Source organism: Peromyscus leucopus, chromosome 13, assembly GCF_004664715.2.
Source record: "Peromyscus leucopus breed LL Stock chromosome 13, UCI_PerLeu_2.1, whole genome shotgun sequence".
NCBI classification, from domain to species: Eukaryota; Metazoa; Chordata; class Mammalia; order Rodentia; family Cricetidae; genus Peromyscus; species Peromyscus leucopus.
Genome location: NC_051074.1, coordinates 4,932,754 through 4,949,093, shown reverse-complemented (window position 1 = coordinate 4,949,093; position 16,340 = coordinate 4,932,754). Strand labels below are relative to the sequence as shown.

General features: G+C 46.7%; 1 protein-coding gene across 1 annotated transcript in view; it reads right to left on the bottom strand.

The window, feature by feature from the left end:
- Trpm8 (transient receptor potential cation channel subfamily M member 8) overlaps positions 1–10,766 on the bottom strand; it is a 79,305-nt gene extending 68,539 nt beyond the window's left edge. The window contains exons 1-4 of the mRNA XM_028876303.2: positions 10,650–10,766; positions 6,569–6,642; positions 1,782–1,938; positions 793–970 (exon numbers count right to left, since the gene is read on the bottom strand). Of these exons, the coding sequence (XP_028732136.2) occupies positions 793–970; positions 1,782–1,938; positions 6,569–6,642; positions 10,650–10,766 (526 nt within the window). The remainder of the gene's footprint in view (positions 1–792; positions 971–1,781; positions 1,939–6,568; positions 6,643–10,649) is intronic.
- Between the last annotated feature and the right edge of the window lie 5,574 nt (positions 10,767–16,340).

Genomic DNA, 16,340 nt, shown 5'->3' with positions numbered 1-16,340 from the left:
CTAGTACATGAATATTCATAAAATATTAGAAGACAAATGTAGGAACTACCAGCCATCAGTAAATCTAGAAGCATGCACATATGTTCATCATATTACTCTTGAAACATTTCTGTAATGCTTCAAAGTTTTTAAATTAAAAAACGTAAAAAGAGAGAACATACTAAGTTGAATATATGAAGTCAAAGCTACCATTATCTGGGTCATACAACTACACAGTCTTACAACCTATCCTTCAGCCTCTGCTTCCAAAAGTACATCAGTGGTCTCCAAGATTAAAGAGAAATCTTATTAAAATGCTCTTTTTGATTTACTAGAATATTCTGATTAAATTTTTATATGTGTAAATAATGAAATAAAACTACTGGGAGATATTATTTTTGTAATCAAGGTAACCTCCTTAATGCCAACTGAGAGTTACTCTGTAAATTTGCCAACCAGAGCATCTTATCTTTCCACCTACCTGAGAATTTTATTTATAATAATAAAACAACTATATTTCCCCAGGCTGAAGAGATGGCTCAGCCATTATGAGTACATATTGCTCTTGTAGAGGACCAGGGTCCAATACCCAATACCCAAAGCTCACAACTGCCTGTATCTCCAGCTCCAACGCCCTCTTCTGGACTCTGAAGATACTTGCACTCGTGTGCACATACCCACAGAGATGCACACAGTTCTAGGAACATCTGGATTCTGCAGGAAATTGACAAGTGGAAACTTTGTCCTTTGCACCCGAGATGCAGTGCAGACTAGGAATAATGATCCCTGGACATTCTCTCAGTGCCTGCGTACCTTTAGACTGTGCGATGTAAATCAGCCGGCTGAAGATCTTGCGCATGCGTGGCTTCAAAGCAAAGTTTTTGGCACCACCAGTCACAGAAATGACCAGGTTGGGTGTTTTGAGGTGCCAGTGCTGGGTCAGCAGTTCGTACAGGGTTTCGGAGTCTGTGTCACAGGATAAGCGGATATACTGTGGGGGCAAGATAAAAGCGCCAGGTTTGTGTGCTCTGCCCTGGGGTGTTGGGTGGCTGCCTGCTGCTGGGGCATGGGATAGAATGTCCTAGGCAAGGCTGATACCAGGGCCTCTTCCACAAGCCAGATGGAGACCCTGAAACTCCATCTGACCTTTGAGCTATTGGAAGTAGGGTAGGCAAGAGATGGTGAAGGGGTCCTCAAACTGCCATCTTGGCACACCTGGATGAGCCAAGGAGATGGGCAGCCTGTAGGGAAAGTCACTGACCCAGCATGAAGCAGAGCCCCAGACAGTGGGCAGAGCTGGATGTGCACAGGGACCACTAGGACAGAGCTTGTGTACGCATGGGATCAAGGTCCAGTCATCCAGCCTGTGGACTGAGCTATCACTAAACAAAGCATGGAAATACTTGGGGAAGGTGAGTTTCTAATGGAAAGATCCTGGTAAAACTCATGGATGTAAAGAAGTGTCACCTTAGTTGGAGCTACAGAATACCCTCAGGAACGCTATCCCCAACTAAAGGGACTACTCACCAAAGTATTCTCCCATCCTCTAACAGGCTCAGCAGTGTCACAGGGACGCACGACATGACTAGACTACAGCTCCAGTCATGATGTCATCCTTAACTACTGATTTTCTGACCGAGCACAATCTAGTCACTGTCTTTGGACTTTTCACAACTTGTCTTCTCCTGCAACGATTGTTGGTAATTACCCATCCCCCCACCTCCACGCTCCTGGACAACTCAAGGCAACTAAGGCAGCCCAAGCTCTTAGCACATATATTAAAGCAGAAGGCGGGTGCTTACCTTGCCTTTCTTCCCCAGAGTCTCAAACTGAATGTCACCAAAGGCGTCTGTCGGAAACTCCTTGGTATGTTTCTTGTAGTTCCATTTCTCATTTTGGTTGATCTGGGTGCCTTCGATGTGCTGGCTCTGGGCATAGCCACACTTGCATGTGTTCTCCCTGAGTCGGTCATGTTTGGGGGAAGCAACAGATTTCCATCTACTTAAATGGCTTGTCACATCTTAGGGTAAACTACGCACTATAAACTTAAACCAACGCAAGAAGAAATTCTGTCACCGTCTCTTACTCCCAGACTAGTTCCCTCATCTCAGCTGATTGTCTAGAAACTAGTTTGGTGTTTTGTTCCCACTGCTAATTACCTGTTTGCCAATGAGCTTGCCCTGTGCTGGGAGGAGAGAGGCAGAGAGCAGAGCCCTGCCCTCATGGAGCACATTAGGTGTGGGAGAAGCCACAAAGCTGGTAAGAGGTGGAACTCAGGAATCTGGGAACCATTTGCTCTGCATCTCACATAGTCTGAGCTAACTCACAGGAGCCCAGGCACAGGCAGACATTAGTGCTTTAGTGCCAACCTCGTCAGATGCTGCTGTGGGATGGTCTGTATGTCAAATGCACTGATTGGTCAATAAATAAAACACTGATTGGCCAGTGGCCAGGAAGGAAGTATAGGCAGGACTAACAGAATTGAGAGAACAGGAAGGCAGAGAGAGACACTGCCAGCTGCCGCCATGACAAGCAGCATGTGAAGATGCCGGTAAGCCACGAGCCACGTGGCAAGGTATAGATTTATAGAAATGGATTAATTTAAGGTGTAAGAACTGGACAGCTAGAAGCCATACAGTTTGTAAGCAATATAAGTCTCTGTGTGTTTACTTGGTTGGATCTGAGTGGCTGTGGGACTGGCGGGTGAGAGAGATTTGTCCTGACTGTGAGCCAGGCAGGACCAGAAAAACTCCAGCTACAAGATGCCCAGCAAGTCATGCTCTTCTGAGGAGAGGTAACTTCTTTCCATGAGCTGCAGTCATGGGGGAGACACTGTCCCCTGGCACAGGCCCAAAGTTCTCCAGAGCTTAGAAACTACCTTTCTCTACCAGATGGTAAGTGCTTAGATGACTTTGGGCTAATAATAGTTTGGCCTAGACAAGGAAAACTGCCATAGTGAGCATTAGCTCTTCCCATTGGGAGTGCAACAGAATTCAATATTAACTGTCCACTCAGGGACACATATGTATGACAGGAAACTGAAAGAGGAGAAAAAGACACACAGTAAGTGGTGAAGACTATCCTCTCCTTCTACAATACTCTGTAATCATTTTAACAGGTGTCTGTGAGCACTGCTTACAATAAAATAACATCTGCAACATCCCAGGTGAGACGGATGTGATTTCCTGCCCTCGAGTTGCTTGGTGTCCCCTGGAGTGGCTAAGTACAAATCTGGCAAAGAACATGGAGGGTCCAACCAAATGCCTCCTTTTGGAGGAACTCCTGGCACAGTCCCTCTCCTGCCTGGCATGCTGTGAGGGTGCAAAACATCAAGGTGGGTGTGGTGCCCAGCTCATGCTCTGCCAAGAAGCCCTGCAGCTCAGGGTGCGGCATGCATGCGAGTCCAGGAACAACGAAGGACTGACAACCAAAAAGAAGGGAAGGCACAGTAAAAATAGCTGCAAACACAGTCCATGTGTGACCAGTACAACAGTCCAGGACAGAGCAAAGAAACAATGGAGCCGAACAATGTCATCCAGCATCATCATGGGTGACCAAAAGTCCAATGTCCTATTGTATATCCTTTGCCCAAGGCTAAGAGGATCAATGCCTCTCACTGTTACCAGTGTCTCCACTCTCACAATGAAGTATATGACCCACGATGTGGACCTATTCCAGGGTATGGGGACAGTGTAAAAGATCCACCCATGTCTAGCATCCTTGGACCCTACACACTCAGTCAACTGTGCAAGATAATCCTGGAGCAAAGATTCCCACAACAGGCTGAGCCAGATAAAGATAAGTCAATTGAGAAAGTCTTCTTTCTGGCTGGATTCTATACTTTATATACTCTATCCAAAAATATAATGACATCTAGCAAACACTGTGTGAATGGATGAGCAAACAGGAATGACATTGATGGGTCTTCCTGTAAATAATTTATATCTGCAACCATTCTCAATGATTTGTGTAAAGTAGATATTTTGGCTTTTCTTCCAAGATACAAGGATGCATACACACAACTATCATAGACCAGAGGAAGCTCTGTGTTTCAAGGTCTTTATCACTGTCGAGTTTGTCTGGCATATGGCAAAATGTAGGACGAGCCCTAAGATTGCTGTCTGGCAGTAGGTCAGTCATATTCATTTATGAGGTGATGAGGGTGAGATATGTTTCTGTGGCTCCTTCTAAACAGTCAACAGAAGTTCACAGCTCAGTAGGCCAGTGTCATGACCACTCCAGAAGTAGATGACCAAACCAAACTGCCTGTTTCTACTGCCAGGAAGCATGACCTCAGTTGCATCCCAGGGGCCCAGCGCTTCCCTGTTATTAGCACTTCATGTGAAGCACTGAGGCCAGACTAGCCACCAGGGCCATCCAAGGGAGAGACTATCATAAGGAGCAAAGGCATCTCATCGGAATCCTCACCAGCACCCGCTGTCATCCAGGAAGGTATTGCTGTTGCCTCCTCTTGCAGGCCCCTGCTGGGGAGCATACACTTGACCTGGTCCTGAAGAGACTGCCATTGCTCCCCAACACCACCTGTACATCAGAGTGACCTTGTTTATGCACCCAAATCCTGAGCATCTGCCCACAGTCAACAGGCCCAGGGACACTTTTGACATTGGTGTCCCTTTCTTGAAAATTTGGGAACAAAATCAGAATTAGGACCAGAAGATCTGTCCTCATCTCCCTCCAGGCCACACAGAAGTCCTGTGGGTGCTAAGGAAGAAGGAGGAAGCAGCTGCAGGAAGGAGTGGAGACAAAAGGGGGCAGACAGGACTTTCCGAGTCCCCACAAACCTGGTCACAGCTTCTGACTGCTCAAGGGACCCAGCCACTGCCTGCTCTTAGGTGACATTCCTGTCTCCTCCAAGCAAGTCCCCTCTTTTCAGTTCAACTCGTTGAATTCTCTAACAGAAACTCCTAATGACTGCAGAGTGTGAAAACTGCCCTGATCTAAAGGATCTGTGAAAATGTTAAATATCGTTTAATTGTAAAGATGGAGCTACAGACTAGACCCTGTCGCATCCCTCGGGCAGGATCTTGCCTCTGTTTGCACAGCCCTCAGGGAGCGTCACCCAGCTTAGCCAAGGAAAAGGGAGTCGGCGGGGACTGAGCCACATCTGCAAGCCTTTCTCTTACCAAGTCCCGAGGGACTTCCTGGGACAAGGCTGCTCCCCAGGTCCCTCTCTCTGCTCTGTCACTGCTGCCTGCCATCCCACTCTCCTTTGGCACAAGTCCCCAGCCTCCCAGGCTCGCAGTAGGGTAGCATATGCCCCACTTGTCCTTGTTACAGCTGAAGTGGACTCCTGAGCCCTTTTCCCGCCAAAGATAGGGTTACATCTTAAATGACCTATTGACCAAAAAAGTTGTCTGGCTCCTTCATGGGCTGGAGCCCTCCAAGAACCAATATGCATGAATCATTTAGAAACAGGGAAAAGGGCTTGCCAGAAAAGAACTGGGGGTATGGACATGTGCAGGAGGGGTAGGGATAGCAGAGAGGAGAGCTGGAAAGGATTGGGGGGAGACACTGGCAGCCTAATTGGCAACCTCAGAACCAAAGTTCTGAATCCCACAGAGCTATACTCATCTTTATTGTGGCCATGCACCATGTGTGGCTATTTGATTTTGTAGTTGAACGAAGAATAATTAAAGCTGGTAAAGGAGTTCCTTGGTGACACTAGCCACATTTCAGGAGATCAGTAGTCACGTGGCACGGCCATGTCGACAGCATTGATACCAGGAAAGTTTTGTTGCAAAGAGCTGTGATTGCAGACAAATTACTTCCTGTTTCTACACAGGACTCAACATGAATAAGGAAGCAAGAGCCGAAGAGAAGAAACCAGCTCCGTGGGAATCCCACTTTAAGAGTGTTAGTAGGTAGCTGCTAGGCTACATAATGTCTCAAAGATGGCCAGCAGAGGAGAAGTTCCGGCATCATCCTCCAGGGACCACTCAGACAGACATCCACTAGGGATGAAAGTGAAGGTCTGCCTGGGCTCAGCACATGCGTGGCAACCCCAGGGTCACAGCAGTTATCTATGGCCTGTGTCCTCTAGTTTACAAGTAACAACAGAAGGGGGGCATCAGGATTTCTGGCCACGCCATTTGAGTCCCTCGTTTTGTATCGTACAGGAAGAAACCCATTCATTTTCTCACCTGCTCATTAGCATTATGAAAGACCCTCTGTGTGTTGGGCTTGTGGGGCCTCTTTTGGAGCCAGCTGATCCCCCAAGCACAGGGGACTTAGAGCAGAGGAGCACCCACTTAGAAGAGACGCCCCAAGGGTGTGAAGAAGGGACATTCAGATAGTATAGGAGTGTGTGGGTAGAATTGCCTGCAGAGTGTTGGGCAACAGACAGGATGGGCTCCCAGGCTCATGGGAATACTGGAGGGAGTGACAGGGAAGGACCAAACTAGGAAATTCTGCAGGCATGTCCAGTCCATCCCAATCACACGCCATCAGGGACGTTTGAGATGCAACCACCTCCAGTAATGAACTCCTAGGTGTCTGCTCACTGCACTAACAGTCAGCGACAATGAACCCTGAAACACAGAAGCAAACGTGGAAGAAAGCTGTAGCTTACATGGCCTTGGAGTCTCTGGTAAAGAAGACACATTCTCGTTTTTTAAAGTTTGCCTGAATAAAATCCACCAAATCCTGTGAAGAAAAAAATATGGAGTAATACATTACTCATCTCTTCTAACACCTGCTGGTATTAATGAACACTATCTATGTCCTAGCCTGCCTTCAAAGGTCGTCGTGGCATCCTTTATGTTTCTTTTAGTGTACTCTGGGTTTATTTTTAATGACACACATATTTAAACTTTTTTTTTTTTCGGTTTTTTGAGACAAGGTTACTCTGTGTAGCTTTGGAACATGTCCTGGCTCTCGCTCTGTAGACCAGGTTGGCCTCAAACTCACAGAGATCCACCTGCCTCTGCCTCCCAAGTGCTGGGATTAAAAGCGTGTACCACCACTGCCCGGCTAAACTGTTTAACTAAATGAAAATATTTCCAAAAGTTGCTTAGAGTTGTCTTGTATATAAATGGCATCACACACACACACACACACACACACACACACACACACACACATACTTTTTCTCTCTTCGCAGTTACCAGGGAACAGAAGTGTTGGATGGTAGTTTGGAATTAGAAAAAACTATCGATGCATATTTTCATTCCTCTTCTGCCTAGATTCTAAAAAGGAGATGTTTTCCAAAATGTCCTACATTTGTATTTATTCTACTGTGGACAAAGTAATTAGGCATAACTAGGATCTAGTCCTAAGAACCAGCCCAAGCCTTTATAAACCAAAGATGTCTCCTATGTTGGCAGAGCAAGACATTTGAAAACACATTCCTCACAATGAGAGAATTGACAATAGCTCTGTATCATAAATAGTGACCAAGATACAAAAGGACTGTTAATCAACGAAAACATAGCAGATGTCCAATGAGAAAACAGCAAGACAGAGCAGATATGGAAAAAAATAAAAGGAGCCCACAGGAAAGCCATAAACACATGAAAAGCTCACCCATGTGGAGAGGCCACTTTACATCCACCAGGTCAACAAAACTTGAAAAAAAAAATGACAGTTGATAGCCATTGCAGAGGAGGAGGAAGGTGAAGGATCTCACACTCCCAATGGGTGAGAGAGTAAATTAGTACTACTCAGGACAATTGCAACATGAAGCCATTTCTCCGAGGACCCATGGGGAGAATGGTTTCCCATGAGCCACCTGCACTCTCTCAATTCATGGAGCTTCATCCTCAGAGACGTCTAGCTCTGATGAAGCGGGCCTGTTAGGGACTTCCCTTCTCCAGACACCCCAGTCAATTGCAAGTCATCAAGTCTGGCAGCTGAAGTCCTCAGAACACTTCCCCCATGGGTGGCCTCACAAGACAGGCTAGCTCTGAAGCCAGCCCTAGCTTCTTGTCCCCTACAGCACAGCCAGCACCAGATACATGCTACAAGAGTGGGATTCCTCTCCTGGATGGAGTTCACCGTGCACCCCCAACTCCTGCATTGACAAGTTCTCTGGGATCAGCCACTGGGGAGCCTTGCCTCCTTTCTCACACTTTGAACATGAGTGGCCCCATAAATCTCCTTGTTTCAACCCAGACCTATTAAGAGAGACATTCCACCTTCAACTACCAGTCCTCAACACAAAGGACATGGTTTTTCCAGATAGATCCAGTGTACACATCCAAGAACACTGGGTAGTGTCGCTTCCAACATCCAAAGCCAGAAACCCAAGTAGGGTCTCTTTGAGACGGGGTAAACAGAAGCTCGTAGTAGAGTTCCACATAGCAGAGCAAAAAAATTACAGCTGCTTTATGCATCAACGTAGACCTATCCCCAAAACAGTAGTGTTAAGTGAAAACCAAAGAGCCCACAGAAGAACACTTGTAGAGCACACCTGCACTTGTTTCAAACGGGGACAAAGCCAGCAACACCTTACACAAGGACAAGGTAACACGCAGCTCAGGAGAGTGCCTGTGACCTATGCCAGGAGAGAAGACACTCGGGGCAGGGGGGTTAGGGATTTCACATGGGCACTTTGAAGCATTCTGCTTCTCAGGCTGGAGGTGGCTCCCAGGTAAGCATGGTGATGGCCTCTGGAAGCTCAGAAGCAGCATTTCTTCTATGTGTACTCCTCAACAAACTTAGCATAAACACAGTTCCTATGCTTCTCTGCATAAAAAGCACTGGAAACTCTGTGCTGCTCGAAGTCTCAGCCTTCATCCCACTTCCAGGGGCACCAGTGCCTGAGGTCATTGGCTCTCTGGAGAGAGCCTCCCAGTAGTGCTTCTCACTTGGGGTCAAAGGAGGTGAAGGAGGAGGAGAGAAAGACCTGGACATTCTGGAGAGGTCCCCATTGCCTTTGTCCACTGTTACGGGTAGCACTAAAGTGAGACATGGGGACGAACTCTAAGGGGGTGTGCTTAGTCCTGGGGGTGTGCAGGATTAGGAGTGGCACCCGAGGGTCCTGAGCACCTCTTCGCTTCATTCCAGCGGTGGAAGGTAGGTCTCAGCTGGAGGAAGGCACAGGCTTCTGCTGCTCCCCTTTGTGAGTTTGCCGACAGCTCAGTGATCCACACGGTCAACCGGTCAGATGAAAAACGATGCATGACAGGCACCCTGACTCTCCCCGACCCCTGTTCCTTCTCCTTTATAAAGCCGGCTTCTATCCCAACACTTCATGCTGTAGTCAGTGGGAGCCAGACATCAGACTATAGTGTTCTGACAAATGAAAGTGTGTGCCAAACCTTGCAGTGTGGGGAGCTGGCTAGAGGGGACCACGTGCAGCGTGAGTAAAACTCAGCCTCCTGGTGTCCCACTAGCCGGTTCCAGTAAGAAGCCACGACCTGTTGGCAGTGTCGGCACTGGCTCAGGAGAGATGGGCCAGAGGAAGCAACCAGGAGACAAAAGCAACTACATTGAGTCAAGGACATGGATGTCATAACTCAGTCCTGAACCCACAGGGTGAGAGGGAAAGTGTCAATCATGGGCAGTGAAATCAACACTAAAACCACGATAAGAATGAAGAGAATAAATGACTCCAGGCTGCCCAGTGCCAGATGGGGCATCTACACTACAACCCCTATGCCTAACACTTGGGGGACATCAGAAAATGGGGAGGGGCAGCTGGGCAGTGGTGGCGCACGCCTTTAATCCCAGCACTCGGGGGAGGCAGAGGCAGGCGGATCTCTGTGAGTTTGAGGCCAGCCTGGTCTGCAAAGCAAGTTCCAGGAAAGGCGCAAAGCTACGCAGAGAAACCCTGTCTCAAAAAACCAAAAACAAAAAAAAAAAAAGAAAGAAAGAAAGAGAGAGAGAGAAAGGGAGAGAGAGAGAGGAAGGAAGGAAGGAAGGAAGGAAGGAAGGAAGGAAGGAAGAAAGAAAGAAAGAAAGAAAGAAAGAAAGAAAGAAAGAAAGAAAGAAAGAAAGAAAGAAAGAAAGAAAGAAAGAAAGAAAGAAATGTGGAGGGGCAAGGTTGTAGGAACCAGAAGTCCAGGATGTGGTCTGCATGATAATGTCTTCTGAACAGGACAGAGATGTTGCTCCCATGAACTCAACAATGCAGCTGCCTGCACAGACCTGAAAAGTCCACACTAATCCACATGTCACCACAGATGAGGAAAATTTCATAAAGCCTCACTCCTAGATGAAGAGCTACAGGCAGTCAATGGCCGCTGGGGGAGGACAATCCATGCAAATGAAGTGTCAATGCTAATTAGACTCAATAGGTTACACACACACACACACACACACACACACACACACACACACTCATCAATATAGAAGAAGAGGTCAGGAATTCAATAAGAGGTTGTGGGGGGACACAGGAGGAGTTGGATGGGGAAAAGGGAACAGAGATGATATAAATATAGTATACTTGTATAAAATCCTCAAATTTTACCAGAAGAAAAAAATTAAGAAACACAGTGTTTAAAATTTTTCCTAATGGCTTATTAAAATAACTGTCATCTTAAAAGAGAAATGCATGAAATATAATACAGCAATGAATATGCTTCTACATCCTACATAAAATAACTCATAAAACAAATACTAATTAGGACACAAGAGATTATCTCTTTAAAGACGGCCAGTCGGTCACTAAATGACCCTAACTGTGTCAAGCGGCCTCAGCGTGGACTTACACTGTCGCTGTAGGACACATCGGTGCTCCGAGACACACTGGAGTACAGGGTCCGGGTGCTGCCCAGGGTCCCGTTTCTGCGGCTCCTCATGCTGAGCCTGGCTCCCTCGAAGGACATCTTGCCTGTGGAGATTGGAGGACAAGCAGGTTACACACAGTAAAAGGACTTCCCCGGAAGCGTGTGCCCTGCTGCCCCCTCCTCCCACTCTCCTTTCCTTACCATGGGCAGTGGACTATGTTCCATCTGGCTCACCTGCATCATCTACCCTGCACCTATTTCATCCTCTGGGACTCAGCAGGCATTTCTGCCCTCGGCACTATGTTCTCTCCCACCCCTCATGCCTCAGTGCTGCCGCCCTATGGTAGCAACAGGCACGACAGCATTTTATGACTTCAGCATTCCTGAGACAAACTTGGGTGACCCACCCCCGAGTACCATCTGCTGCGTTTGCACTAATTGTCTACTTGGTTGATGAAGGTGGAATGGCTAACACTAAAAAAATATAAAAAATTACTATGTGCCTTTCTCCTTCTCTCTCTCTCTCTCTCTCTCTCTCTCTCTCTCTCTCTCTCTCTCTGTGCATTCCCATTCCAGGGCACATGTGGAGGTCAGAGGCCAACTTAAGGGGGTAGGTTCTTCCCTTCCACAATGCATTCCGAGAACTGAACTCGGTCCCTCAGGCTTGTGTGGCAAGTACTTTCTCCTGCTGAGCCGGCTCCCTGGCCTCTGGCCGGCATCATGTATCAGTCAGCTCATGGCCACAGTGGAGACAGGATCTTGACTCTGATCCAAACCAAGCAAGGCCTGCAAGTCACATGCCCCAGGTCTCCCTGAAACTCTGAGGTTGGTATGTGAGTCTCAGGGACACCCCATACCTCCCACCTGTGTGTGCATCAGGGAAGTTCATCTGTCTTGAGGGGGCCTTGCTATCCTCACTCTTCATCTCACTTGAAGACACTCATCTCTGCTTCCGGAGACCCATTCCCTCATGTCTCCTAAGCTCTGACCTGCATCCCAAGCTCCAGATAAAACCCAGACCATATGACCTGTAAATGCAGCAAACGGGACATTTCTAGAACAAAATCACTACCCATACTCCTCACTGTCTTCTCCTCTAGGGACCACATGCATCCTGGACTGTGCCCTACTTCCTGAGCCACAGATCTTGGGAACTCTCCTAGAATCCACTCAGCATGCACAGCCCAAACTGGTTAAAGTACTAAACATCTCTCTTACTTCTCCCCTACCAGGCATTTCAAAGAGCCGCACAGAGTATTAATAGGTACTTCACATACATTACTATAAAACCGCAAATCAATCCTGCAATGCATTCGAGATGCCTTCCATACAGCAAATTGCTTGAGTGGGGCCCAGACGGTCGAGAAGCAATTTCATTTGCTTTGCAATGAGAAACTTTACTGCCCTGCAAAGGAAAAGGTGTGTTTTTGCGTTGGAGACCGCATCTCCACCAAACCATGGAAGCTGTGCAGCCGGCAGGCCGCCGGCAGGCCTCTCCCGTCTCTTTCCGGCATTGGTCACTAATCCTTGTCTGAGGTCAGCTGACCACATGAATCCATGTGAATCCAGGCACTTTTTATGACGTCTCATGTAACACATGGTACAGGTGCACGTTTACTGATCCTCCAGACACATTCCGGTGTGAAAAATAAAACAAGCTTTTGGAAGAAGTCCCAAGAGAAAAGATTGGAAGAGAGCTCCCAGGGGCCGGAGAGAGGCTGAGAAAAGAGGGCCCTAAGGGAGTCACAGGAAAGGAAAAGAGGCTTAAACTCACCCAAAGGAGAGGGAACTGGAAAGACTGACAAAAACCAGAAAGGCCAGAAGGAAAGAAAGCTGGGCCTTGGGGCGGGCAGCAACATGTCCAATCAATGCCTTCCCACATCTAATAATCCTGAACCTGCCAGAAAAAATGGGCCAAAGACTGAAATCTAAATCCATGACAGGGGATACAATCTCTAATCAACATAAGTATTGTTCAGCCTCCTTGTAACCAAACAGGAAAAGTTCATCAACAATGTGGCACCAACAGGGAGACGTGTGGAAAGCAGTATTGTGTGTTGGGAAGAGGGTTAGGGGCAGACACTCTCAGACAGTGGGGGTGAGGATCAGGGGTGGAAGGTAGGGTAAAAACGTCTTTAGTTCCTGCAGTCATTAGTGATGACATAGCAAGCTTAGGTCTCGCAAACAGCATAGCAAACTTTAAGAATGATCATTATTGGCTTTAGGGAATCTAGATGTTAAACTAAGTTTTCATCTGCAATGCATCCCCTGGTAGCTTGTCTACTCCCCAGTGGATGGCCCGACACCCATGAACATACTGGCAGCATGGTGCAGACTTGGTGAGAGTTTCTAAAAATACATAAAGCTGGGAGGGAACAAGAGGGAAGGGTGTTGAAATAGTTAAAGGAGAGCATGGGGTGGATTAGGTTAAAACATATATGCATGGCATTCTCAAATGCTGCCGGATGTCTTTCTGTATGCTGTGAATATGTGTTGCTCACAGTGGCTAATAAATAAAGCTGTTTTGGCCTACGGCAAGGCAGCTTAGAGGCAGGTGGGAAAGCATAGATACAGAGAGAAGAAAAGAGAGTAGGAAGAGATACCAGCCACCACCAGGAGAAGTAAGATGTGAAAGTACCAGTAAGCCTCAGCCACGTGGCAATTTATAGATTAGTAGAAATGGATTAAGTTTTAAGAGCTAGCTAGCAAGAAGCTTGCCATAGGTCATTCAGTTTGTAAGTAATGTAAGCCTCTCTGTGTTTTCTTGGGTCTGAGTGGCTGCAGGACCACAGGTAAGAGAGATTTGTCTGGACCATGGGGGGCCAGGTGGGACCTGAGAAACATACAGCTACATTTGGCACCCAACATGGGGCATGAACCCACAACCCTGAGATTAAGAGTCTCATGCTCTACCGACTGAGCTACCAAACAATAAAAAGATGGTATTCCAGGGCCTGAGGAGATGGCACAGTTGGTGAAGTGCTTGCCTCCCAAGTGTGAAGACCTGAGTCCAGGTCCCAAGAAAGCCCGTTACAATGCTGGCTGTGATGGTGTGCTCTGATCACACCAAGAGCAGGATACTCACGGCAGAGACAAGCAGATCTTTGGTGAAGTTCCAGGCCAATGAGACCTTGTCTCAAATAGAAGGTGAAGCATGCCTGAGGATTGCCTGAGGGTTCACACCACAGACTGTCCTCTGACATCCATATGTGTGTACATGTGCACCCACATACACATGAGTGTGAGATCCTGTACACACACACACACACACACACACACATTTGGAAGATGTTCAATAGTGAGTTACTTGCCACAGGAAAAACTGGAAACAACCTATGTTTCCATCACCAGGAGAATGTTTCTCCCAGAATAGATGAGAAGATGATGTGGTGACAGGGGAGTCCTGATGATATGGGAAATTGCTAGGGCTTCTTGCATGTAGCAAAAGATCAAGGTGAAAGAAGTAACAAAAAAGTTCTGATTTCTGCACTTGTGCTCAAGTGCTATCCCTGTAACCTTAAATGAATGCTTCTGGACACAGTTTCCCTACACAGGCAAGTCAGGCAGCATGCTTGCTGTTAAGGCAACCATCAAATGCATCACACACAACACTCAAAAACATGTGGATCCAGATCCATCAAAGTGCTAGCCACTGTTGTGTGGGCAGAAGGGGGGGTATACGTGATTTTAATTTTATTCTTTAACTTTTGATGTTTTCCCAAATTAAATATATCATGGTATACCACCTGGAAAACAACCTTTAAAGAAAAGGAACACATCTTGGAGCTGGATGAGGTGAAGATAACCCCTGACCTTAGCTGCACCACTCTCCTCCAGGAGACAGAAGGTGGAAAGAGTGAAGATGGCCATGCAAAGGTCTCTGTCTCCAGAGCACATAGAGAGGAAAGCAGAGCTGGAAGAGAGAAAGTCATCATGGGTTGTTTGCTCTACAGAGGAAGTATCAAGTTCGAGTCTTGGGAAAGAAAAGTAACAGATCAGGAGAAACCAAAGTCCAGAGTAAATATCAGAAAATAATAATGTTAACAATAACAGTACAGGGACCAGAAGGCATCTCGAGGGTTGATGGGAGAGATGAGCAATTGAAAATAAAATGGTTTAAGAGAACCACAAGTCTAGCCAAGAGCACAGGTTTTTGGGGGCTCACTCAGCAGCCAGAGATATAACTTCAAAAGAGTCCCCTCGGGGTCTCTCTCCATATTAATAGGAACAAAGCAGTCTTCATCAGGCTTTTTATTTGTGGTTCTAAAAAGTTTCCTTTTGTATAAGAATATAGATGCAAACATCTGCCCTGGAGCCCTTGGTCCACTCTGTCCATTTGTTCCAGTCATATAACTGCACAGGTGGCCAGAGGAATTTCTGTAGCTCTTGTCTCTTGGAATGGAGAGGGAGCCACTACTTCACTCAAGGAAAAAATCACTTAGAGATAGTTTAATAAAAACAGGGCTCAAAAATTTAAATCTGAGGCATTTGTTCATGCCAGCCTGTCCTACAACTGGGAATTAAACTTTCACACAGACCTTGAAAGGCAGGATTCATAACCCCAAGGTTCTAACACAGTATAACACAGAATGGCATAACATACCCATGCTATTTGATTCGCAAGCTCTTGAAGGCTCACAAGAGATGCTTCTTGGACGCTGTTTCTTTCTAGAGCAGGTACTGGTGCTCTGCCATCCAGAACACTTCTTTAAATGTGAGTTTCAAGTCCAGGGCCTCTTGGCTTATCTCTTGCTCCACATGAGTGTATTTCTCTCAATCATGGAACTCTGGAGAGCAAAAGGACAATGAAGTCAAGAAAAAAATGACAGACACTGCCTAACATGGGCCAACTCATGAAGATGACCACATCATGAATGAGACTCCACTAGGAAAACAGCATGGAAGGTGCCCTAGAGACTGAGTGGTGTTTTTTGATGAGGATGGATTCATGCAATTCATGAACTTTGCTCAGTACCCTATTCTGCTTCTAAAACATCATAGAGGAGGGAGCTGGGGAGATGGCTCAAAGCTTAAGAGTACTTGTTGCCCTTGCAGAGGACCTGGGTTCAGCTTCCAGGAACAGGATCACAACCATTTGTAACTTCAGTTCCAGAGGAATCTGATGGCTCCTTCTGGCTTCCATGGGCACTGTTCACACGGAGTGCACATACATTCATTCAGACACACACACACACACATACACATAAGTAAAAATACTTTTTTAAGTCATGGGGATAGGAATGAAACATGAAAGCCCTGGTGTCCTTCACTTCCAGGATTCATAGAGGAATGGAAGACACACTTTCCCATAGCAATGAAAACCATATGTCAAGAGAAAGTCAAATAAACACACCTAAGAAACATCTACTAATCTAACATAACACTAGAGGAAGAAAAAGCTACCACGGTACAGAAAAAAAGTCAAAGCAATGGCTTGTGGGTCTGAATAAAAACCAGACTGAGGCTGGACTCCATGACTATCATCAGCTAACATAGCCTCTCATGTCTCAGTCCCTCGTTCCTGGGGCTGTGCCTAGCCCTGTGGGTTTATGGTGAAGATCAAAGATGATGTCTTTACATCAGGCTTGGCACAGTGGTCAAGTGGCATCAGTGTCAGATCTGAACTATTCCCACTGAACTCGCGTTGGGACCTTCTAAGAACAGCAAAAGAGG